At 41.6% G+C, this 26336-nt stretch overlaps 2 protein-coding genes across 8 annotated transcripts in view; both read right to left on the bottom strand.

Moving 5' to 3' along the window:
* agla (amylo-alpha-1, 6-glucosidase, 4-alpha-glucanotransferase a) overlaps positions 1 to 12050 on the bottom strand; it is a 31363-nt gene extending 19313 nt beyond the window's left edge. The window contains exons 1-15 of one of the 7 annotated variants that reach the window (XM_021589712.2): positions 11899 to 12050; positions 11044 to 11203; positions 9238 to 9448; positions 8893 to 9062; positions 8080 to 8283; positions 6621 to 6802; positions 5757 to 5868; positions 5031 to 5157; positions 4788 to 4890; positions 4574 to 4671; positions 4169 to 4308; positions 3428 to 3615; positions 3083 to 3206; positions 1743 to 1906; positions 1229 to 1330 (exon numbers count right to left, since the gene is read on the bottom strand). In XM_021589712.2, the coding sequence (XP_021445387.2) occupies positions 1229 to 1330; positions 1743 to 1906; positions 3083 to 3206; positions 3428 to 3615; positions 4169 to 4308; positions 4574 to 4671; positions 4788 to 4890; positions 5031 to 5157; positions 5757 to 5868; positions 6621 to 6802; positions 8080 to 8283; positions 8893 to 9062; positions 9238 to 9448; positions 11044 to 11128 (2010 nt within the window). In that variant the 5' untranslated portion in view covers positions 11129 to 11203; positions 11899 to 12050. Of the gene's footprint in view, positions 1 to 1228; positions 1331 to 1742; positions 1907 to 2200; positions 2325 to 3082; positions 3207 to 3427; positions 3616 to 4168; positions 4309 to 4573; positions 4672 to 4787; positions 4891 to 5030; positions 5158 to 5756; positions 5869 to 6620; positions 6803 to 8079; positions 8284 to 8892; positions 9063 to 9237; positions 9449 to 11043; positions 11204 to 11299; positions 11319 to 11402; positions 11772 to 11898 lie in introns of those variants that run through there. The other 6 variants (XM_021589711.2, XM_021589716.2, XM_021589713.2 and 3 more) reach the window with 6 other exon arrangements.
* Positions 12051 to 16977: 4927 nt separating this feature from the next.
* LOC110508853 lies at positions 16978 to 26284 on the bottom strand. Its single transcript, XM_021589708.2, has 7 exons — positions 25993 to 26284; positions 25492 to 25636; positions 25015 to 25110; positions 22755 to 22899; positions 18251 to 18396; positions 17932 to 18071; positions 16978 to 17586 (listed from the first exon to the last, which is right to left on the bottom strand). The coding sequence occupies exons 1-7, from the start codon at positions 26090 to 26092 to the stop codon at positions 17432 to 17434; spliced, it is 927 nt and encodes a 308-aa protein (XP_021445383.2). The 5' UTR covers positions 26093 to 26284; the 3' UTR covers positions 16978 to 17431.
* Between the last annotated feature and the right edge of the window lie 52 nt (positions 26285 to 26336).

Here is a 26336-nt window from a genome sequence, read left to right as displayed (position 1 = left end):
ATGGTCACTAAAGAGTCTAATCCAGGCAGGAGAGATGGTCACTAAAGAGTCTAGTCCAGGCAGGAGAGATGGTCACTAAAGAGTCTAATCCAGGCAGGAGAGATGGTCACTAAAGAGTCTAGTCCAGGCAGTAGAGATGGTCACTAAAGAGTCTAGTCCAGGCAGGAGAGATGGTCACTAAAGAGTCTAGACCAGGCAGGAGAGATGGTCACTAAAGAGTCTAATCCAGGCAGGAGAGATGGTCACTAAAGAGTCTAGTCCAGGCAGGAGAGATGGTCACTAAAGAGTCTAGTCCAGGCAGGAGAGATGGTCACTAAAGAGTCTAGTCCAGTCAGGAGAGATGGTCACTAAAGAGTCTAGTCCAGGCAGGAGAGATGGTCACTAAAGAGTCTAGTCCAGGCAGGAGAGATGGTCACTAAAGAGTCTGGTCCAGGCAGGAGAGATGGTCACTAAAGAGTCTAGTCCAGTCAGGAGAGATGGTCACTAAAGAGTCTAGTCCAGGCAGGAGAGATGGTCACTAAAGAGTCTAGTCCAGGCAGGAGAGATGGTCACTAAAGAGTCTGGTCCAGGCAGGAGAGATGGTCACTAAAGAGTCTAGTCCAGGCAGGAGAGATGGTCACTAAAAAGTCTAGTCCAGGCAGCGGTGCTCAAGTACTATTTGAGAAGGTCCAGTCACACAAATTTCCTAGATGGCAAAGGTCCAGATGGATATTGTCATTTAATCAGCATAGTAACAAACCCCCACAGCAGGTAGCCTAGTGGTTAGAGCGTTGGGCTAGTAACCGAAAGGTTGTAAGATCGAATCCACGAGCTGACAAGGTAAAAATATGTTGTTCTGCCCCCCTTCTTAGGCCGTCATTGTAAATAAGAATTTGTTCTTAACTGACTTGCCTAGTTAAATAAAGATAAAAAAATGTAAATAAAATCAAAAATATTCACACCCCTCTTATTGGAGTAGAGAACATTTTGCAGTTTTAAACATAATTTCCTGCAATTCTACAAATGTTCCTATGGGCCAGAGAGAAATGTTGCAGTTATAAATCTCCTTTCCTGAAATTCTACATATGATACCAGGGGTAACTAGCTACCATCATTCTAAACTCCTTGGCTTTATACTTAGTAATTTAAGATATTGTGATGCTATAGTGGTGTATAAGCATTTAAGATATACAAATATCTGTCCAAAAGTCATTATACTGTTATGACCAAGAAAAGGTGTGAGAGTTACCTGGTGAGGCACCATCTCATCATATCCCCTGGTGCTGCCAGAGCAACAGCAGGCCATTGAGACGATGGCAGAACTGGGGAGCGAGTCATACGCAGAGCGGAGCTGGAACATAGACAACAACAAAGGAATTGACACACACCAAGGTTTGTGGTTGTCTCTTTTTTGCCACTAGGGGAAATGTTCCCAGAGAGTAAACATGGAAACAGCACACACACACACCTCACTGGAGTTTCATATTGTGCTGGAATTAAACCAAAAGTTCATACTGAAATCAACCAGGCTCTCAACAGATCACCTTGTTGCAGGAGAATTTTCCTGCAATGCACACAATAGCATACCACTTAGAATGCATGGCCAATATAATTGCTTCATTCTAAGCAGCAGTATGCCAGCTATTGTGCATATTGAAATAGTGCCTAGATATTTTATTTACAGCAATGAAATAGCAATGGCCACTATAACACTGTGATGTACCTGAATAGCGGAAGTCAAGGATAGGCTAAGAATAAAGTACCTGGATGGGGCACTCGTTGTCATGGGTGACGTCCAGGAACATGGCGTGGGCGATGCTGGGCACCAGGGGGCGGAGGCTGGGCTGGACGAAGGCCCCGACGGGCTCCCCTCCGTACCGGTACACAAGCCTGCCCTCCTCGTGACTGTCCCCTGCACTCATTGCCTCTGGAGGGGCCAGGAAGAGAGGGAGGGAGGGGTTCACAGTTACACCACTGTATTAGTTTGTAGTCTTTTCAATCACATACAATGGTGTCAACATGCACAATGGTGTCAACATACTGGAATTGAGAACGCCCGTTGGTACAATGTTTCATTCACAGATGCAGTGATGCGTTAACCTGGTCTCAGATCTGTTTGTGGTGTCTTACCAACTCCTATGGTCATTAATGACAATAACCAAAGGAGTTGGCAAGACGGCACAAACCATTCTGGGACCAAGCTAGTGGTGTGCAATCCTACCTCTGATGAGCGAGGTAATGCCTAGCCTAGTCACAAAGACATTGTCCAGGTCCTCGCTGCCCGTGAACAGCTCAGCCACCACGTACAGACTGGGCCTCAACACACGAGCCACGTCCAACATGTACTACATGTCCACAGGTCAGTCAACGGTGGGTTAAAGCACAGAGAGGGTGGGGGTAGAGGGTAGAGGAAGGAGAGGGAGAAGAAGTCGAAATGTAGGGAGGTACGGCGAAGCTAAGCAGGAAACCAGGTTAGTATGGAAGAGGGGGTTCAAGGTTCAAAAGAAAACAAGCCAAACACCAAACACAAACCAAACAAAGAGACAGAAATATGAGAAGGGAACCGATAACAGGGTGAGGAGGACGCCAATGATAAAGGTCAAAAGGTCAATGAGGTGTTTAGACCAGGAAGTAAAAGAAAGGTGATATGTTTAATGCAAAAATGTTTGGCAGAGAGCGAGATAGTATGTAAAGTGAGGTATAGGAATGATGAAATGAGGATTGTAAAATGGGAGATATTAAAGACAAGAGACACACAGAAAGAGACAAAAACAGAGACTAGATTTAGTGTCATGCCAAAACAAAACATTTTAGGTAACACTTTATTTTACAGTCCTAAGATGGTATTTGGTGTTTACTCAAAAATGATATTGTAACCAACGATGCTTTCTGGTATGTGCATTGAAGAAACTGGTACCAGATGTTACAAATATATCTGTTTTACAATTAATCTCAAAGACACCAAAATGCAATTATTATGACATTTAAATAAACATTTTCAATTGAATGTCTAGTAAACACCAGATACGTCAAATAAAGTGTGACCTGGGATTTAACCCCCACCACTCCAGTGCTGTATCTACTACATGTCAACGTCCAGTACCTCTGACAAGACTGGTTATCCCCAGGCGGTTAACAAACACATTGTCAATCAGCTCGCTGCCCGTAAAGAGCTCAGCGATTACATACAGGTTGGGCCTGATCGCCCTGGCTGCAGACAGCATGTGCTACGGAAGGAGAGTGGTTTCAGTAATGACATTGTTTTGTCACTTTACAGCGAATTATCACTAACTTTACTCATACATCAACTGTATCAATTACCTTGGAAGATACCTGAATCATATTAATTGGCCATACAGTAACGTTATGGGTTTCATAGATAGCATGGCCTACATGGAGTGTAATAACAAACTCAATGGCTCAGACTGAATGGAATTGTGTACAGTACCTCAGCGACATGCAGAGGGGTGGAGTGACAGTTGTCCAGGCGGACCCCAGCGAAGTGCTTGGCCGTGATCTCGGTGTACTTCTGCATGTGGGCCCACAGGTAGGGACAGTCCTCGGGCTTGTTGCCGTAGCGAAGTTTGACACTGTCGCCCCAGCAGATCAACTCTCTCCTGATGTACACGTTGGAGCCTGGAAAGATGGAGAGGCATTTGTTTTCTTTCAATTCTCAGACTTGGCCTTTAGTAACACTGGGAATTATATTTACATCACACTGGCTCCCCCTTGTGGAATGATCAGGTTACCACAGAACCAGCATCACCATTTCCAGCTTTTTGTGTCTAAAGTCTGAACTAAAAATGTATCTTTATATTCATCTCTATCACTTAGGCTAAATATGTTTGGTAATATAGGAGTTGTTCTTAATCAGAGTGACTTGATCACGCATCTCTACACTGTTTGCATGTCATTGACCCATAGAGAGACACTGGTCTTTGCCCTGAAGAAAAAAGTGAGCATAAAGTTATCTTCCTTAGCTGAATGCGCTTATTGCAAGTTGTTCTAGATAAAAGCACACGTTTGAATTATTACAATTTAAAACAATTGACTGAGCTCCAACATTCCCAGAGCTGGGGAACAGTGGAGAAACAGCCGAAGATCAGAAGTGAAGATTATTTTGTTGCTGTCTAAGTGCCAGCCGGCACAATGGGCAGGAATGAATGAATGTAAAATAAAAAGTATGGACCTGGCTCAGCAAAGTTCCTAAGAGGGTCATCTCCCATCACCCAGCCGTTGTGAGCCAGGAAGTGACTGGCCTTGTCTGGCTGGTCCATCATTGGCAGGTCTTCCTCCAGGCTTTTCTCCTCGAATGGGAAGGTGAAGTATCTGTCAACATACAAACGCATTTATTTATTTGGATCCAGAATGAGGTGTAAACAAATGACCCAAATTGTATTTAGATGTGCATGACTGCTTCGGCTCTAAGGAAGGCACTCCTGTTTAAATAAGCTTAGCATGATATAATCGCTGATGTCACAGATGAAACTACTGTAGACCTTGTTTCTAAATCTGTTTTTATATTAATGTGAGTGAAGTAAACTAATTAATCAAGCCTTTTAAAATCTACATACAGTTAGCACACACAGCATACCTGGTCACAATAGGGTCTTTCCTGGTGACGGGGCCCAGCTTGGGCCCGTGGTCAGCCAGGCGCTCATAAACTACATTTCCCACGATGCAGTTAGCAGCCTGTTTGGAAAAAAATAAGCAGAACAAAGAATTGTAAAATGGACAGACTACATTACCCAGAAACACGTATGGTACATACCAGAGCTACTGCTGGGGGTGGCGGGAGTGTGCCCTACCTGCTCCTGGTGCTGTAACATCTGCTGGTACTGCTCTTTATTGATCTCCTCCAATCTCCCCCACAGCCAGTTACAGGCCTCCAGAATGGCTTGAGGACTGCGGCTGGACAGGGACAAAGAATCGACAATGTGTAGGATGAGACTTGGCTTTAGATTTGGGGATCGATTCATTCAAGAGAATCTACTCAATGAACTGATGTTAAGTCACGATCATCGTTTCATCACACACACACACACACAAACCTGTGAGGCACAAAGGTCTCCAGAGCAGAGTCCATGTCCACTTTATTTCCGAACCGCCTGAACTTGGGGTCCTGGATGATCTTAAGTCCCTGTTTACCCTCAGTCTTCTTCTGGTCTGGTTTCGCTCCTGAGTCCAATCACATAATATCACAACATATAAATGACTTCATCAATACCAACACATTCAAGCATATCCTCAATACCAAATCACAATTTCTCTGATTGAGAAATTATAGCTATCAAAAAAAGAACATTGGATAATGATAAATCAACAACACTTTAGCAATTTCTCCTCATTTATATGATGTTTCTTTTTTATGGAGTCATTTGTTTCACATCAGACATGGACTAACTGAGGTGGAGGTAGGTGCCTGTTTGACTGTGACTTGGCTCTACTTCTCATGCGAATCCATACACGGTCACTGTTTGGACAGGTGGAGCTCATAAGAAGAGGAGATGGTTACTCTTTTGAACAACAGTCTGGCATAAGGTGTTTATAAATCAAAGGTGTATTCATTAGTGCACACCATAGCAAACCGTATTAAACATTCTGCAATGAAAATGAGAGTTTGTTATTGGACAAGTTCATGTAAGTAGGTAGGTCTCTCCACGTTTTGGCCTGCTTGCTTCCTTGTGAATACACACCATGTATTATAATGACACAGCAGATGTCATGAACAGAAAGATAAAAACAGTGCTGTACAGTGCTCAGTTGAATGCTCCCACCTTCTGTGAGCAGGGTCCTGAACTCCTCCACAGTGCTCTCGATTTTGACCTGGAAGAATTCCCACAGCTTGACCTTGGGGAACACCTGCTCCCACAAAACACTGCGGATCGCCTTAGAGAGGTAAAATAAAAAAATAAAGGTTTAGGTCACAATTTCATTAAGACAAACCGAACGAGGTGTTATGTATAAGGCCCTGGAGTTTTTCCTGACCACATCTGACATGACCAGGAAAAACTCTAGACCACCATTATAGTGCTTTTGCCAGGGTACAAAAATGAAGTAAGCATTCCTTAAAGGTCCAATGCAGCCATTTTTATCTCAATATCAAATCATTTCTGGATAAAAATTAGACACCTTACTGTGGTTGTTTTCATTAAAATGGTAAAAAAAAAAAGAGCAATTTCTCAAGTAAGAATTTTTCTATGACTGTCTGGGAGTGTCCTGAGTGGAGAGGGGAAAACTGAAAACTATATGTTATTGGTAGAGAGATTTGTAACTCTTTCTTATTGGTCTATTGACAAATTTACTCCATGGTGATGTCACCAGGCAGGCCAAAAATCCATCTCACCAAAACAGGCTGAAATTCCAGGCAGTCTCTTCAAACAGCTTACACTAAAAGGGGATTATCATCTTTTCACTATTTTATTCCAACCTCAGTGTGGAAATATATATAAAACACAGAAATATAAGATGTTTGACTGCACTGTGCCTTTAAGTTTCCAGTTTGAGGATTCCCTCCTGCTTATTCCCTCCTGATTCCAAGAATCCTCCAACCGGGATGTATTATTTTTTTAAACATGGGAATTTTGGGAAGGTTGGAATTTCACAATCCTAGCTGAGAAAGTAAACCTCAAGACACTCACATTGAGGTGCCCCTCGTTTTGGACCTGGGCGGGGAGGCCCATAGCAGCGTACTTAGCGTCAGCCATGTTGCAGGTCATGTGCCATATGGCCCGGTCCAGCACCCAGGCTGACCTCAGGTGGGGGGAGTTGACCAGGTTGTAACCACACTCAGGATGCTCCTTGATCCACGGGCTGTTGGCGGCTGCACAGGCAGGGAAAGCACACAAAGCAACAGTTACCACACTGAAATCCTCAGTTATGGAGGACATTGAGGCCTTTGTCAAGGAATATTACAGAGGGGAATGAAGGTTCATTGATTCTATGCAGACACTCCCTGAGAACTAACCTTCTATCAGTGGTAGGATAATCGTTGGGCACATGACCAAAATGGCAGCGGTAGTATCTCTGCACTCGAGTAAACCCTAGAGACTTTTTTTTGCATGAAAAATATGTTGTTTTTAATGTAAACACTGAACATTTTCACTTTTGATCTAGGTTATTTCTCAGATAATACACTGACCACAGATCATAGAGTTCAGCAGGTTTCTGGACATCAGTCAGCACATGGCCTTTAAGCTGCCATGGAGATAAGGTTTCTCTGACCATCTGACCTTTCACAATACTGGGTCTTGGCCATAGAGTGCTGCTCTCAAGACCTCATCCTCTCCAAGCCTTACCTAGGTTTCTGAAGCAGGCTACCTACAGTACACTGAACCTTATTTCAGACACTTGCAAACCATAAAGGATACAACTGCCCTGAATATAAACTAGTAGACAATAGAAAAACAACTCAACTACCTCCATGCAAACACCACACTCAAACACTGAAGACAAAAGAAACCAGCGCTGAACCAATGGCAAGGAGCCACTTTGACGCAGGTTCCATTCAAAACACATCTAATCAATAGGAGCTGGAGTCAGTGAAAGCATTCTCTCTTTTAGCTTAGCATGCTAGTCACATAGATTCTGTTATGCAACAGCTTGGCTGCAGGGCTGCACACACACAGACTGGGTTCACCAGCAGCCATGACCAAGTGGTGCAGAATTATCTAGGGAGGGTATTTTTAACACGCCACTCATCTTTAAAGCTCGCTCTAGACTCGAGGACCATGACTCGTCATTATTTTAGAGACTGTGGCCTTTTCCTAGTGACCTTTCCCTAGTCTACATTCAGTAAGAGACATGCAGTATGCAAACATTGGCTAGAGTGGGACATTAAAAATGTTGTAGATGTAGAGGTTATTTAATGATATAAGACTGTTAACCTATGAATTGTGAGACCTGCCTGGCTCTTTGACAATGCTGGTACTTGTTCTCAGGACTTTGAGAGGAACTGCTCTTTAGGTATGGCCTCACAGTTACGGACTGTGAAGCAACATCTCTAACCTAATACGCAGCTGTTGCAATGACCCTTCAACCAAACAGACGGAGACACGCACTCGCATAGGCACACGTTCACCCCACGTTCCACCTACACACCTGTGTGATTGTAGACCACGTCAGTGATACAGATCATATTCCACTCTTTCTTCAGTTTCTGCACCAACTCTCCCACTTCTGTCCAGGTGTAGTTCTTTCCCGGTGGTGAAAACTCTGGGTTCAGGCTTAGTTGGTCAGCTAGAGAGTAGCAGGACCTGGATATCCCTAGAGTCTGGAGTGGGGTGAAGTGGATCATGTTGTAGCCTGTGAAACAAACAAAATGAATTTGTTAATATCCAAGCATTGGAGCTAAATGTTCTCAGTTTACTTAGTTGATTAAGTTTCATACGAAAAACTCAGGGAATGGCGTCCTCGCATGGCATGATAGCTATGCTTTCCATTTCACTTTAATGCATGTACGGTTATTACTACTACATACAGTATGTGTTTTGGAACCAGCTTGTTAATGATTAAACTAACCCTCTTTCTATTGTTTAGTGAGGACAAGCCTGGGATATTGCAAAATGACAAGATGAAAATGTAGTGTAAACATTGACTTGGAACCATGAACTGAACTGGTGTCCGTAGATGACCTAAAACAAATTCTGCCAAACCTGTTAAATGGGATTCAAACTTCCTGGTGAGACGACGGACTTACAAGACAATTCTTCGCTCTTGATCCAGGAAAACTGCGGGCATAACACACCTAATACTGTACAGCTAATTTAGTTGATGACTAGTTGAATCAGGTACTCTAGTCCTGGGTTGGAACAATTAAAGCCCTACACAGACTAGACAGCCCTCCAGGACAAGGATGGAAGAGAAGTACAGGTAAAAGCAGGCTGGCATAAAGACGTCACCCTTCTCTCTCACCAGACTCTTTGGCCACCCTCAGTCTGGCTGGCCAGTCATCCAGGTGTCCCAGGCATTTGGACAGGTAGGTCTGGATGGTGATACAGTCCAGATGGACGTGGTGGTTGTCAGCCCCGGCACGCAGCACTGGGTCCACCACTATGTAGCCACCGCCTGACTTCTCCTCATGGCTGGGGGTGAAAACATGTAGAATATTTAATTATAGTGGTGATATCAAGCATTATATAAGGACAATACATTATTATATGAAGACAATCTGGACAATGGTCCAACTTGAACATAGAACACTCATGTAGAAATGCAATATGAATACTGGTCTCTATTACAATAGTGCTTAACTCTCACCCGTGACCAAAGTAGTATTGGTATGATCCAGCGATCTGTAGGTCTAGGGTGCAAAACTTGTCAGAGTCGTCCTCTCTTCCCATGGGGTTGTGCCAGGCCAGGGCCTGGAAGGTGTGACGGTCAAAGTGTTTGCCCGGAGCAGGGTAGTTAGTGTGCACATGCACATGTTTTCCCTGGAGAGTAGGGCCCAGACGGAACTGGAGCTCAAAGCCTTAGAAGAAACATATAGTACAAACAGGCCTGAGAATACAATATATTTCTATGATTGTATTCTGCAAGGCACATGGATCAAGTTACGTCCCCCCTTTCGCCATGCTTTTGAATGCACCACAAACTGACTACAATCCGTTTCAACCAACATTTGCTACTCATTCTCCAAAAAATGCAAGAAAGGAGATTTTGCACATTGCTTTTAATGAACCAGCTAACACATTTGGGACCAGTTTCCCAGACACATATTTTGCCTAGTCCCGGAATACAAATAATCTTCAACTCTACATTGAGTTTGATTTTCAGTCTAGTACTTGGCTTAATCTGTGGAAACCACCCCTTAATCTGCTAAACCACCCCTTAATCTGTGTAAACCACCCCTTAATCTGTGTAAACCACTCCTTAATCTGTGTAAACCACCCCTTAATCTGTGTAAACCACCCCTTAATCTGTGTAAACCACCCATTAATCTGCGTAAACCACCCCTTAAAGTCTAGTTGCCATAGACCAGGGATGGGCGGAACATTTTTCTCGCCACCACCATGGCAAAACAAGTAGAATTCTATGAAATTAGTTAGAACATTTCCAAATCTCTCTGTCCCATGGCAAACTATGTACAATTTCAGAAATTAACTCTAAAACTTCAAGTTATTTTCTCCACTGTCAAGAGGGGAGGGGGGGCAACAAAATACTTCACTTAGGGCCCCCAAAAGGCTAGGGCCGGCTCTGATTGCATGTGTGGGTATGAATGTGGGTAGGTACGCAGACCCGAGAGCCACTGCGGTCCCCTCCCGCGATGAGTTCAGATTTTTTGTGGCCCCCACCCCTTTAAAGTTGCCCATCCCTGCCCTAGACTATAAGTTATTGATAGATATAGGAATAACAATGAGTTGTCTGATCTCTGAAAATAGATTCTGCTGATAAGCTCAGCAGCAGCTGCCTTATCAAGTATGGTTGAGACTGCAACGCTGCAGTTGCTCAACTGGAGAAGTGGAGAGATACTGGATCTCCACTATTTCCTGTTGTTGCTGTGCAACTGTACTTGTGGTTTATGAATATAATTTAGGCAATGAACAAGATTATTTGAATCATCTAAACCAGAATCTCTTCTTAAGGACGAAAACTATGTTGGCTTTGTCTCATAATAGTATCATGTTACCAGATATCACTGAATTAAAATTAATAATGGCTGGGATGAGGCTATTACGGATTGTGTATAACATCAGTGTTATCTAGAAAACGTTGATGCATTTGTATACTGGAAATCTTGGATGACCAACAGATGTCTGAATACATGCAATAATTTGGTCTATATTAAACTAAAACAAGGCAACACTCACCTCACAAGAACAACAAAAAAACTACAAAATAACAAAATGTTCAAAAACTGCAATGCAACAATACAGGGAGGGACATGCCTGTGTCTGCCTGCAACCATACTCCCCATGGGCTATCTATAGAAACAGCACACTAGCAAATATTTCTACACGTCTCATGTTTAAATACCACCTTAACTGTAACGTTATTCTCATTCTCAATTAATCAATACCATGGTGGCCTAAGTCATGCATAAAAAGGGAAATAATGTCTAGGTACCTTGGTCCAGGCGGAAGAGTGTCCTTCCCAGCTGTTCCATATCGTTGAGGACCAGGACTCTGACTTGTTTTGTCTGGAGGGACATTTTGACTTTGCCTATATAGGTCGTCCTTTACTGTACTGGGGATGATGATATGGATTTTCTTTTTCCGAGAACCTCCTGTTGAAAAAAAATGTAATATGTCACCAGCCATCAACAACATATTTCAGCTGTCTAAAAATAGTTACATTTTAGCAGCCTATTGCAGTTTCTAACATAATATTGTTGACACGTTGTGACAGCTGAATGGTGTGGTTGAAATTGGACAACTGGATCCAGTTCTTAAAGATCAATGCATTTTGAATGTGATAATAGTCACTACAATGGTGAAGTTCTTAGAAGTGGAGCGGTCACTTGAGGCAATTGGCAGGCAGCCTTTTATCCAGAATTGGAAACCATGTAGCTAGCCAATGGTCCAGTTTAAATCCGGTCCATTATCAAGTAAATTCGGCAGACCTAATTTTGAATCTTTTTCAGTTGTTCACTGCATGTATCTCACGGCTCCTCGCGTCCACAATGCGCGCATCACCAACACGCACTGTCAACAAACGCCCACTTGAAATTGCGCAGCGCATGAGTGTCCATATTTAAATCATAACTCATTCTGGATAAGGTCCAGAATTGAGTCGCTTAAAAGGCCAACCAGGCTATTAAATACTCGATCTACCGTGTCCAGTCTGTCGGCCACTCACTAAAGTATAAGGACCAAGCAGACAACCACAAAACCTGAATCTGCAAGATGCGAAAACTGTACACACAATTGTGTTGAAACATTATGCGTAGCTACAAACTATCGAAAATAAAAAGTTATGCACCTGTAACACCAAACTTTAAATACTCAACGCATCGTGAAAAGTTGCTTTCATGTAATTTGCAAAAATACAAAGTATCGGTATTTTTCCTGTATTGAAGAATAGGCTTGGCATCTGAGCAGGGGGGCGTGTCGATTTGCATCAACCTTTAACCCGACTACCGTACATTTACGAATATAAGCTGTATTATCATACTTTCTTGTAGACAGGTGCAATACAAATCTTACCTGTTTGACAACATTATATGGCCTTATTACAGCGCACCATTCGACTGAAACACCAAATGTTGCAATATAATTTATTAAATAAGAAACGATACAATATAGAACCGCGAACATGATTGCGCTGCTTCTACACGAAGAGGACGTGTGTTAGGTAACATGTAGGAAACATGACTGCACTGCAGAACTCAATAGAGTTCACGCGCTATAAAGAACGTTCACGATGGAGTAGTAAGGTGAAAGCAGTCCGAGAAGACGTGGCTGTAGACGAAATCCAAGGTGTGAAGTCGGGGAGATGGTTTTCCAACAGCAAGGAAACAGCAAGGAGCACAACAGCAAGGAGCACTGCAACATGGCAGTGTTGCCATTGTTTATAAAAAAATATTATTTACAATGTCGAAATAAACAAGTCTCCAACCCTCATATCACAAACTGAAAATATATGTGTGTATATCAAGGGAGACTGCTGAGGGCAGGACAGCTCATAATGATGGCTGGAATGGAGTGAATGTAATGGTATCAAACACATGAAACCATGTTTGATACCATTACATTCACTCCATTATACTCCATTCCGGCCATTATTATGAGCCGTCCTCCCCTCAGCAGCCTCCACCGGTGTATATTGTAGTATCAATTGGTGAGAGAGAGCCTCAAATATTGCATTCAATTGTACATATCCCCTTGGTTCCTGATTAAATCTTTGGTAATGTCTTTGGTAACGTTCGCATGGGTCAAACAAAAACACCCTAATGATTGGTTGACAACCCAGCTTCCCATAATGCAGGTGATGGCTGCAGGAGGAAGTTGGTGAAGAGCAACTTCCGAAATTTGCAGTCCACTGCAGTCAAAACTGAATGACCTTTGATCAAATGTTTTTTGTCAATTTCATGCAGTCTTCATGTCCACATAACTCTTTGTCCACTGATTGTCACCAAATTGACAAAAGTCATCCGCTCTAACACGCCCAATATTACTGTGTTTTCTATTTAATCATGTGGTATATATGTATTATTTTCTGCAGCTCATTTCACACTACAAGAACATTTCCAATTTTACTTATGGGCACGTTGACTGTGGGCACGTTGGAACGGATCACTTTTTTCAAGTCAGTCACCTCCTTTCAAAATGTGTTGCATTATGGGGATAGAAATTGTCCCGACTTCCGCCTACATGTCAACTGCATCAACTTCATCCTGCGGCCATTGACTGAATTGTGGAAGGCTCTATTGTCAACCAATCATGTTTTTTTTTGTTTGACACCCAAACATAACCAAAGACATGACAGAAACAAACTTTGCAGAGATTCATGTATAGTGGATACATACAAATGAATGTGTTATTTGAGGCTGTCTCATTGAACACATTGAACACATATTTTAGTATGTCAGTGTGTGATATGGGGGTTGAAGTGTTTCTCGACATTACAAAGAAAAACTTGAATAAACAACTGCAACACTGCCATGTTGCACTGAGCCTTGCTGTTGGAAAACCACATCAGTGTCTGACTTTCAACTGTCGGAGATGCACCTCTCACCGACTACTCTCTTCGAGTTTTGTCTGCAGTCGGTTGTTTCAGCCTCACCATTCAAACGAGCCCTGTGTCATTATCTGATAAAGATGTATAGTTGAAGTCGTAAGTTTACATACAATCATTAAAACTAGTTTTTCAACCACTCCACAAATTCCTTGTTAACAAACTATAGTTTTGGCAAGTCGGTTAGGACATCTACTTTGTGCATGACACAAGTGATTTTTCCAACAATTGTTTACAGACAGATTATTTAACTTATTATTCACTGTATCACAATTCCAGTGGACCAGAAGTTTACATACATTAAGTTGACTGTGCCTTTAAACAGCTATGACAACAGCCAGTGAAAGTGCAGGGCGCCAAATTCAAAACAGAAATCTCATAATTAAAATTCCTCAAACATACATGTATCTTATACCGTTTTAAAGGTAATCTTGTTGTTAATCCCACCACAGTGTCCAATTTCAAATAGCCTTTACAGCGAAAGCACCACAAACGATTATGTTAGGTGACCACCAACTCACAGAAAAACCCAGCCATTTTTCTAGCCAGAGAGGAGTCACAAAAAGCACAAATAGAGATAAAATTAATCACTAACCTTTGATGATCTTCATCAGATGACACTCATAGGACTTCATGTTACACAATACATGTATGTTTTGTAAGTTCATATTTCTATAAAAACAATCTGAGTTTACATGTTCACTAGTTCCAAAAACATCCAGTGATTTTGCAAATACTCATCATAAATGTAGATGAAAAATACAAGTTATACACTTGGAATTATAGATATACCTCTCCTTAATGCAACCTCTGTGTCAGATTTCAAAAAAACTTTACGGAAAAAGCAAACCATGCAATAATCTGAGACGGCGCTCAGAAAATAAATACAATTATCCGCGATGTTGGAGTCAACAGAAAATCAGATTATAAATATTCCCTTACGTTTGATGATCTTCATCAGAATGCACTCCCAGGAATCCTAGTTCCACAATAAATGCTTGATTTGTTCGATAATGTCCATTATTTATGACCAAGTAGCTCCTTTTGTTAGGGCTTAGGTATACAAATCCAAACGCTCGTACAGGTCCATCCGAACGTCGGACAAAAACTTCAAAAAGTTATATTACAGGTCGAAGAAACTTTTCAAACTAAGTGTAAAATCAATCTTTAGGGTGTTGTTATCATAAATCTTCAATAAAGCTCCAACCGGAGAATTCCTTTGTGTGTAGAGAAGCCATGGAACGCAGGTCGCTATCATGTGAATTGCGCATGACCAGCCCTTGGCTCTCTGCCAGACACCTGGCTCATTCAGCTCCACAACACAGTAGAAGCCTCATTCAAGTTTATAAAGACGGTTGACATCTAGTGGAAGCCCTAGGAAGTGCAACTTCATTCATATCCCACTGTGAATTCAATAGGGGCTGGGTTGAAAATCGACCAAACTCAGATTTCTCACTTCCCCTTTGGATTTTTTCTCAGGTTTCTGCCTGCCATATGAGTTCTGTTATACTCACATACATCATTCAAACAGTTTTAGAAACTTCAGTGTTTTCTATCCAATACTAATATGCATATATTGGCAACTGGGACTGAGGAACAGGCCGTTTCTCTGGGCACCTTTCATCCAATGTACTCAATACTGCCCCTGCAGCCATAAGAAGTTAACAAACTATAGTTTTGGCAAGTCGGTTAGGACATCTACCTTGTGCATGACACAAGTCATTTTTCTAACAATTGTTTACAGACAGAATATTTCACTGTATCACAATTCCAGTGGACCAGAAGTTTACATACACTAAGTTGACTGTGCCTTTAAATAGCTTGGAAAATGCCAGATGATGTAATGGCTTTAGAAGCTTCTGATAGGGTAATTGACATCATTTGAGTCAATTGGAGGTGTACCTGTATTTAACAAGCCTACCTTCAAACTCAGTGCCTCTTTGCTTGACATCGTGAGAAATTCAAAAGAAATCAGCCAAACACTCAGAAAAAAATATTGTAGACCTCCACAAGTCTGTTTCATCCTTGGGAGCAATTTCCAAACGCTTCATCTGTACAAACAATAGTACGCAAGTATAAACACCATGGGACCACGCAGCGGTCATACTGCTCAGGAAGGAGACTCATTCTGTCTCCTAGAGATGAACGTACTTTGGTGCGAAAAGTGCAAATCAATCCCAGAACAGCAAAGGACCTTGTGAAGATGCTGGAGGAAACAGGTACAAAAGTATCTATATCCACAGTAGAACGAGTCCTATATCGACATAACCTGAAAGGCCACTCAGCAAGGAAGAAGCCAGTGCTCCAAAACCGGCATACAATTGCCAGACTACAGTTTGCAACTGCACATGGGGACAAAGATCTTGCTTTTTGGAGAAATGTCCTCTCGTCTGATGAAACAAAAATACAACTGTTTGGCCATAATGACCATTGTCATGTTTGGAGGAAAAAGGGGGAGTCTTGCAAGCCGAATAACACCATTCCAACCGTGAAGCATGGGTGTGGCATCATGTTGTGGGGGTGCTTCACTGCAGGAGGGACTGGTGCACTTCACAAAATAGATGGCATGAGGATGGAAAATTGTGGATATATTGAAGCGAAATCTCAAGTCATCAGTCAAGAAGTTAAAGCTTGGTCGCAAATGGGTCTTCCAAATGGACAATGACCCCAAGCATACTTCCAAAGTTGTTGCAAAATGGCTTAAGGACAACAAAGTCAAGGTATTAGAGTGGCCATCACAAAGCCCTGACCTCAATCCCATAGACCATTTGTGGGCAGAACTGAAAAAAAATTGTGTGCAAGCAAGGAGGCCTACAAACTTGACTCAGTTACACCAGCTCTGTCAGGAGGACTGGGCCAAAATTCACCCAACTTATTGTGGGAAGCTTGTGGAAGGCTACCCGACACGTTTGACCCAAGTTAAACAATTTAAAGGCAATGCTAACAAATACTAATTGAATGTATGTAAACTTCTGACCCACTGGGAATGTAATGAAAGAAATAAAAGCTGAAATAAATCACTACTATTATTCTGACATTTCACATTCTTAAAATAAAGTGGTGATCCTAACTGACCTAAAACAAGGAATTTTCACTAGGATTAAATATCAGAAATTGTGAAAAAATAAGTTTAAATGTATTTGGCTAAGGTGTATGTAAACTTCTGACTTAAACTGTATGTAATCATAGGGGGAAAAAAATGTCCTAGCCCCACATCAACCATATAATAAAACATTAACATCCCATTTTATTTTAGCATTCCATCTTTCTACTCAAACTCAGTGTTTAGACTAATAGTTTCATCAAGTGAAAATAGCATTGTCAATACAGGATAGGCAAAATATGTTTATGTATCAGATCAATACAAAAGAGTAAGAATCAAGTAGAAAAAAAAAAAAAGTTACTTACACTTGAATTGTATGATTATTCAGTGCATTGATTAGTGTACAAATATCTCTTATTACATGTATTATAAACATAGAAAGTGTTATGCATTACAGTGTAGTGGAATGTTATGATTGGATGAACAGGTTTTTTAATACAGTGTGCGTAATACAGGATTATATGTTTTATGGGAAGCATAGGCTTTGACACTTCGTATCGTTTACAGATCGTACTATGTAGAAGACTACCAGTCTTCTACATGAATATCTTCATCTGTTTCTTGTCCAAACTGAATAATGAATGTGTATGGTTTAATATAGGCAATGTGTTATGTTATAGATTATTACGGTTTGACACTTTGTGAAAAGATGGTATTGTGGTGTGTACCAGTCTTCTACATTAATATCTTATTCTGCTTCTTGTTCAGGCTGCTGGGCGAGATCAGAGCCTCCAGGCTCATGCCAGCGTACAGGGGCTGGTTCCGATTTCTCCTGAACACCAAGGCGACTCGCACCACCAGGAGCACACAGGAAACCACCAAGAGACAAACTGGAAGTGATAGAAGATGATCCTATTTATCTTTAACATGTATATTAGTTTCTAATATGATTTACGGAGAATAGCGAGGGAGGTTCTAAAACGTTTAAGTGTTTCACATGAAGAGAATTGAGCCCAGTCCAAAACGAAGCTAGACATTTCTTGTAGATCTGAAAGAATCTGTTGGGTCTAAGCAATATGGTGGGAACGCCATTTAGCCTATCACATGACTCATGGAGCTATTGCTTACACACATCCAATCCTTTCAGATCTACAATATGTTTTCAGGTTTAGGAAACAAGGGTTGAAGTTTTACTTGGTAATAGATCTCTAGTCTGAGAGATGAGGCCTACTCACCCATGAAGATAGCGTTTGCGCTTGGTGCTGCAGGGTCATAGTGCTTGAACACATTCCCAACCAGAGCAAAGATCACCACAGGGTAAATAGTCAGGATGTACCTCACATGCTGATCCAGCAGGAAGTTCTCAATACCAAACCTACAATAAACACATTATGATACCATTGAAAGTGTGTGGCTGTGTGCTGAGAGTGTGAATTTACATTGGTAACGTCTATATAATTAACAAATAAAACATATGCATCACATGCCCAAAAATGTAATCAAAAGACGATGAGCCTGATTCTCATAAGACAGACGTTGTTAAACTGTGCTTACCATCCGATCACCTCCACCAGTAGGATACAGAGAGACACGGTGGCTGCAGTGCTATTTGCCACTCCAGAGAGGTCCAACACCAGGGTGAAGTTGATCAGAGTGGCGATGGTTGTCCATGTGGCATACAGGGCAATGCCATTCAGCACCTAAGATTTAAAAGGTTACTTGTATAAGACTGTAGAATTACTCATAAGAGGACAGAGGAAGGGATAGAGCAACTGAAAAAGTGGATTACCTAAAACATTACAATAGAATGATTATGTAAAGTAAAATGCAGTAGGATGGCCAGAGTTGTATGTGCTTTATGAAACTAATCTCAAGGGGTATGAAAGTATTTATACCCCTGGACTTATTCCACATTTTGTTGCGTTACAGCCTGAATACAAAATTGTTTTCTTTTTCCTCAACCTACTACACACAATACCACATAATGCCAAAGTAAAGACGTGTTTTTAAAAATGTATTGAAAATGAAATCTCACACCTGGGTCAATACAAGTTAGAGTCATCTTTGGCAGTGATTACAGTTGTGAGCTTTCCACACCTGGGTTGTGCAACATCTGTCAAATTGGTATTTTCAGGTATTTCCATAATTAATCCGCTTGAAAATCTAACTCAGGGGCCTCCCGGGTGGCGCAGTGGTTAAGGGCGCTGTACTGCAGCGCCAGCTGTGCCATCAGAGTCCCTGGGTTCGCGCCCAGGCTCGGTTGTAACCGGCTGCGACCGGGAGGTCCGTGGGGCGACGCACAATTGGCCTAGCGTCGCGCGGGTTAGGGAGGGCTTGGTCGGTAGGGGTGTCCTTGTCTCATCGCGCACCAGCGACTCCTGTGGCGGGCTGGGCGCAGTGTGCGCTAACCAAGGTGGCCAGGTGCACGGTGTTTCCTCCGGCGCAGTGCGGCTGGCTTCCGGGTTGGATGCGCGCTGTGTTAAGAAGCAGTGCGGCTTGGTTGGGTTGTGTATCGGAGGACGCATGATTTTCAACCTTCGTCTCTCCCAAGCCCGTACAGGAGTTGTAGCGATGAGACAAGATAGTAGCTACTACAACAATTGGATACCACAAAATTGGGGAGAAAAAGGGGTAAAAAAATAAATAATTCTAACTCAGCCAAACAGGAACATTCTTGGTAATCAACTCCGGCCTTGTTTTAGGTTATTGTTATTGAAAGATCTCCCAGTGTCTGGTGGAAAGCAGACACTGGGATTCCAATCCGTTTGCTTTTTTATCCTGACAACAATTACAAGCATAGACATAACATGTAATGTGTTGAATTGGATTTGCTCCAAAATTAACACTTTGTTTTCAGAACAAAAAGTGAATTTGCCACATTTTTTGCAGCATTACTTTAGTGCCTTGTTGCAAATAGGATGCATGTTTTGGAATATGTTTATTCTGTAAAGGCTTCCTTCTTTTCACTCTGTCAATTAGGTTAGTATTGTGATGTAACTACAATATTGTTGATCCATATTAATGGTCCTAACACAGTCATTAAACTCTGTAACTGTTTTAAAGTCACCATTGGCATCATGGTGAAATCCCTGAGTGGTTTCCTTCCTCTCCGGCAATTGAGTTAGGAAGGACACCTGTATCTTTGTAGTGACTAGGTGTTGTGAGATACCATCCAAAGTGTAATTAATAACTTTCCCATACTCAAAAGGGACGTTCAATGTCTGCCTTGATTTTTTTGGGGGGGAACGCACTACCAATAGGTGCCCTTTTTTGCGAGGCATTGGAAAACCTCCTTGGTCTTTGTGGTTGAATCTGTTTGAAATCCCTTGCTCGACCTTACAGATAATTATACCGTATGTGTGGGGTACATGGATGAGGTAGTCAATAAAAACAAAAAAAAGATAAACACTATTACTGCACACAGCGAGTCTTGCTATTTATTATGTGACTTGTTAAGCAAAGTTGTACTCCTGAACTTAAATTAGGCTTGCCAACAAAGGGTTTGAATACGTAATGACTCATTTTAGCTTTTAATTTTTAATTAATTTGTAATAATTTCTGAAAATATAATTCCACTATTACATTATGGTAGTGTGTAGGCCAGTGACAAATCTCAATTTAATCAATTTTAAGTTTCAGGCTGTACCATGACAAAATGTAGAAAAAGTCAAGGAGTGTGAATACTTTGAAGGCACTGTGATGAGTTCTGACTTCTAAACTTGAAATATTGTTAATCATCAGGTATCCTATGGAAAGGAGGAGGGCCACAGTCTGATTTCTACACCAGAAGTTAATGGTTATCTGTAGGAGGAATGTATATGGTTGCGGTCACTGATAAGGGTGGAGAACTATGGATTAGTGAGGAATGGGGGCTGAGGTCAAGTCACATTAAGGGAGAAGGAACAGTTTATTACCCGCATCACTTACATCTTTATTGCTAGGCAAGAAGTTAATGACATGGTCATTAGAGGGAAGGAGGAGACTTAACACAAATTGGAGTGGGTGGATACATAGTGGGGAGAACAAGTATTTGATAACCTGCAAAATCGGCAGTGTTTCCTACTTACAAAGCATGTAGAGGTCTGTAATTTTTATCATAGGTACACTTCAACTGCGAGAGACGGAATCTAAAACAAAAATCCATGCTTTGTAAGTAGGAAATGCAAAAAAAAAAAAAAAAATGCAAAATCGGCAGTGTCTCAAATACTTGTTCTCCCCTCTGTAAATACAGTTGAAGTCTGGAATATTCCATACACCTTAGCCAAATATATTTAAACTCAGTTTCACAATTCGTGACATTTAATCCTACAAAAAAAAAAATCTGTCTTAGGTCAGTTAGGATCACCACTTTATTTTAAGAATGTGAAAATGTCAAAATAATATTAGAATGATTTCAGCTTTTATTTCTTTCACATTCCCAGTGGGTCAGTTTGCACACTCAATTAGCATTTGACCTTAAACAATTTAAACTTGGGTCAAATGTTTCAGGTAACTATCCACAAGCTTCACACTAATTTGGGTGAATTTTGGCCCATTCCTCCTGACAGAGCTGGTGTAGTCAGGTTTGTAGGCCTCCTTGCTCGCACACGCTTTTTAAGTTCTGCCCACAAATTGTCTATGGGATTGAGGTCAGGGCTTTGTGATGGCCACTCCAATACCTTGACTTTGTTGTCCTTAAGCCATTTTGCCACCATTTTTTAAGTATGCAAGGGGTCATTGTCCATTGGGAAGACCCATTTGCATCCAAGCTTTAACTTCCTGACTGATGTATTGAGATGTTGCTTCAATATATCCACAATTTTCCTGCCTCATGACGCCATCAATTTTGTGAAATGCACCAGTCCCTCCAACAGCAAAGCACCCCCACATGATACTGCCACCCTCGTGCTTCACGGTTGGGATGGTGTTCTCGGCTTGCAAGCCTCCCCCTTTTTCCTCCAAACATAACGATGGTCATTATGGCCAAACAGTTCTATTTTTGTTTCATCAGACCAGAGGACATTTCTCCAAAAAGTACGATCTTTGTCTCCATGTGCAGTTGCAAACTGTAGTCTGGTAATTTTATGCCGGTTTTGGAGCGCTGGCTTCTTCCTTGCTGAGTGGCCTTTCAGGTTATGTCGATATAAGACTCGTTTTACTGTGGATATAGATACTTTTGTACCTGTTTCCTCCAGCATCTTCACAAGGACCTTTGCTGTTGTTCTGGGATTGATTTGCACTTTTCGCACCAAAGTACGTTCATCTCTAGGAGACAGAACGCATCTCCTTCCTGAGCGGTATGACAGCTGCGTGGTCCCATGGTGTTTATACTTGCGTACTATTGTTTGTACAGATGAACGTGGTAACTTCAGGCATTTGGAAATTGCTCCTAAGGATGAACCAGACATGTGGTCTCCAATGTTTTTTTTCCTGAGGTCTTGGCTGATTTCTTTTGATTTTCCCATGTCGTCAAGCAGAGGCACTGAGTTTGAAGGTAGGCCTTGAAATACATCCACAGGTACACCTCCAATTGACTCAAATTATGTCAGTTAGCCTATCAGAAGCTTTTAAAGCCATGACATCATTTTATGGAATATTCCAAGCTGTTTAAAGGCAGTCAACTTATTGTATGTAAACTTCTGACGCACTGGAATTGTGATAGTGAATTATAAGTGAAATAATCTGTCTGTAAACAATTGTTGGCAAAATGACTTGTGTCATGCACAAAGTAGATGTCCTAACAAACTTGCCAAAACTTTTAGTTTTAATGACTCCAACCTAAGTGTATGTAAACGTCCGACTTCAACTGTACATGCACACACGCTGGTGGGAACATGTCTTTGCGTGTTCAGCTGTCTGGGTGAATTAACTTGGTTTTAGCTTTTATCTGTCTGTTTTTACCCTGTTATTTAGAACCTAACAACTGTAAGTGTTGCCATAAAACTAAATGGGATAAGTGAATTCTATGAAAAACAATACTCCGACTTGAGTTGGCTAAAGCACATCTGTGACCATGCTACAATCATGAGGACGGTGTGAGTCTAACAACTAACTCAATTAAGCCTCAAATTAAACTCACCAGCACCCGGATGCACCAAAGATCACTAGGTTGGTTCTGGCTGAGCCAGGCTCCGTAAACACTCAGCCCATAGCAGGAGAAAAATATCATAGAGTAGTTGGTGACAGCAATGATCCCCAGTATAATCAACGCAGCAGTCATCTGCCTGTGCGGAACAGTAAACAAAAAAAAAAAAAAAAGACTTCATTGATCCACAAGTTACCTTGGTGAAGAAAAAATAATAATAAATAAATAAATAAATAACTTGTCTGCTCAAAACACCAGGTCAGCTAGCTGAGAACAAGTTCTCATTTACAACTGTGACCTGGCCAAGATAAAGCAAAGTAGTTAGACACATACAGAGTTCCACATGGAATAAACAAACAGTCAATAATACAGTAGAAAAGTCTATATACAGTATGTGCAAATTATATAGGATAAGGGAGGTAAGGCAATAATTATGCCATGGTGGCAAAGTAATTACAATATAGCAATTAAACACTGGAATGGTAGATGTGCAGAAGATGAATGTGCAAGTAGAGATACTGGGGTGCAAAGGAGCAAGATAAATAAATAAATACAGTATGGGGATGCGGTAGTTGGACAAGCTGGTGCTTAAAGCTAGTGAGGCAGATAGGAGTCTCCAGCTTCAGTGATTTTTGCAGTTCGTTCCAGTCATTGGCAGCAGAGAACTGGAAGGTAAGGCGGCCAAAGTAAGAATTGGCTTTGGGGGTGACTAGTGAGATATACCTGCAGGAGCGTGTGCTGCTGGGTGACCAGTGAGCTGAGATAAGGCGGGGCTTTACCTAGCAGAGACTTGTAGATGACCTGGAGCCAGTGGTTTTGGCTTCGAGTATGAAGCGAGGGCCAGCCAACGAGAGCATACAGGTCGCAGTGGTGGGTAGTATATGGGATTTTGGTGACAAAATGGATGCCACTGTGATAGACTGCATCCAATTTGTTGAGTAGAGTGTCGGAAGCTATTTTGTAAATGACCGCCAAAGTCGAGGCTCGGTAGGATAGTCAGTTTTACGAGGGTATGTTTGGCAGCATGAGTGAAGGATGCTTTGTTGCGAAATAGGAAGCCGATTCTAGATGTAATTTTGGATTGGAGATGCTTAATGTGAGTCTGGAAGGATAGTTTACAGTCTAACCAGACACCTAGGTATTTGCAGTTGTCCACATATTCTCAGTCAGAACCGTCCAGAGTAGTGATGCTGGACGGGCGGGAAGGTGCGCAGCGATCGGTTGAAGAGCATGCATTTAGTTTTACTTGCCTTTAAGAGCAGTTGGAGGCCACGGAAGGAGAGTTGTATGGCATTGAAGCTCGTCTGGAGGTTAGTTAACACAGTGTCCAAAGGGCCAGAGGTATACAGAATTCATGTCCTACAATCTATAGGCCTGGTTTTTAATCACAGCATGATAGAGACCCACAGAAATACGATTAATCTCAATGGGTCCAATTATATGAACCTTGTGTCGTAACATTGTATTCATACATTATGCATTTCTATTTTAATTGTAAAGTAAAGAAGTTAAGGGGGGGAATGCTAGGCCTATGTGGTTCAACTTCTCTCAATGTTCTCTACAGACTGGCCGGGGCCCACAGTGTGGGTAGGTGTGGTATGGTTATAGTAACACCTTGACCACACCGTCCACATTACGTGTGCGAGCATTGCAAAATAAATTTACACAGATGTTATTCAATAATTTCAACCAAACTAATCACGCGTCAGTGTCTGTGTAGCGTAGCAAGGTGGTAAATATAACTTGGTTCTATTTAAGATACTCGACGGGCTGCAAATGCCCTCCTTATTGGTTATCAGGAAGATACAAACCCACGTGGATGACAAAGACAAACGAGGAGTGATTCATCAGAGATAACAAAAAAACAAACTAAGTTTCCCTTTTTATCTGTTGATTAATCGTCTGAGTAGAGAAACATAATTTTGTATGAATCTGGGTCCTTTTTAACCAACTATAAAGAGGACCATATGCATGTCAGGTTAAACAACCCAATGTTAATCTCCCAAAACAAACGAGCTAGCAACATGCATGTTTCAACCTGCCTGGAAATAAATATTGATTTTGATATTTTAACCTACATGTAATGATTGCGCCTGGTGGAGATACGCAAAATGATCACGCGAACATTGGCGCAGGGCTGGTCTAGCCATGGTGGAAGTGGAGATGCGGTATTTTGCTTCCACCCATCTACTTAAAACAGGTTAGTCAGGCAACAGGAACTCATTAGTTTAGGTGTTAAAAGACTGTTACGCACTCTTGAACCCATAGGACAAGCCAGATCATGTTGAAGGCCATGTTGACTATCCAGGACACATAGAAACCGTACGGCAGCACAGAGAGGGTCCAGCTCCTGAGGAATTGAAAATAAAGTTGGCATCAGAACAAACATTCTACTGTAGGTTTTAAAAATGTTTTATTTAAAATGTAACCTTTATTTAACTAGACAAGTAAGTTAAGAACAAATTCTTATCAACAATGATGGCGCTGGGCCAATTATGCACCGCCCTATGGGACTCCCAATGACGGCCGGTTGTGCTGTAATACCTACATAACTATACATCTAATACATTAATTACTGCATTTCACTGTCTACATGTTGATACTACAGCAGAAGGATGGGGTCCTAAAATAATAGAATACTATCGAATAGTAGCTTAAAAGATAGATGGCTGCATGGTTGAGCTATTGACTGATTGACTGATATAGGTAGGGTGAATAATTGTGTCTGTACCTTCTGTAGAGGAAGGAGATGACATAGATGAGCATGAGAGACAACCAGGTGTAGATGAGCCCCCAGATAGAAAAGGTCCATCCGGCCGGAGTTATGTCGGTTTCATACTTCTTGGAAATGTTCCCTGTACTCGAATGGAATGGTCCTAGGAGAGAGGAGATTGCAAAACAAGTACAGCAAAACTGTTAGGGAAACTAGTGTTGCATCAGTCAGTTATGTAGTCTCAAGCACCAGACTTCCTCCCCTGAGGACAAGGTTGTCATTGACTTTGTGTAATAGGGTGGCTTCTGCATGTCCCCTGCTAAACACAAAGCTAGAAACTTTTAATGCTTCTACTTAAGAATAGAATAATGTGCAGCTGTGCTGCCAATAAAATGTTATTTCCTGTCCTACAGTTTAGTATGAAAAGCCATATAGGAAGCGCTACACAGTTAAAACATAGCAAGTTACACAACACTGCGTTCACATGAGTTAGCGTTAGTTAAGTTACTTGAGACTCACCCTTTCCAGTGCCTGCCATAGCATTAATTGCTAAAGCAGAAATGTAGATCAGCACAGACAGTGCAATGACCACAATACGAGGAAGGCTTCCATCTTCCATTATTGTTTAACTACACCAGCTACAGTGTATCTAGATAACTGGCTAGTCTAGTCGATAGATGATCTTGAAAGTCCACACTGGGTGGTGTTTGGTTGGGTAACAATATAAGGAGTGTTAACAATCTTCTTCGGGAATTTCTTGCCTGCTGCATGTCCACTGTCAACAATAGGCATAGCACCACCTGCTGTGCAGGAGAAGCATATACAAAAACAAAAGACTCAACTGGAATGGTTGTCTTATTTTC

This window comes from Oncorhynchus mykiss, chromosome 28 (genome assembly GCF_013265735.2).
Source record: "Oncorhynchus mykiss isolate Arlee chromosome 28, USDA_OmykA_1.1, whole genome shotgun sequence".
Classification (NCBI taxonomy): Eukaryota; Metazoa; Chordata; class Actinopteri; order Salmoniformes; family Salmonidae; genus Oncorhynchus; species Oncorhynchus mykiss.
This window is presented reverse-complemented; position numbering and strand designations above follow the sequence as displayed.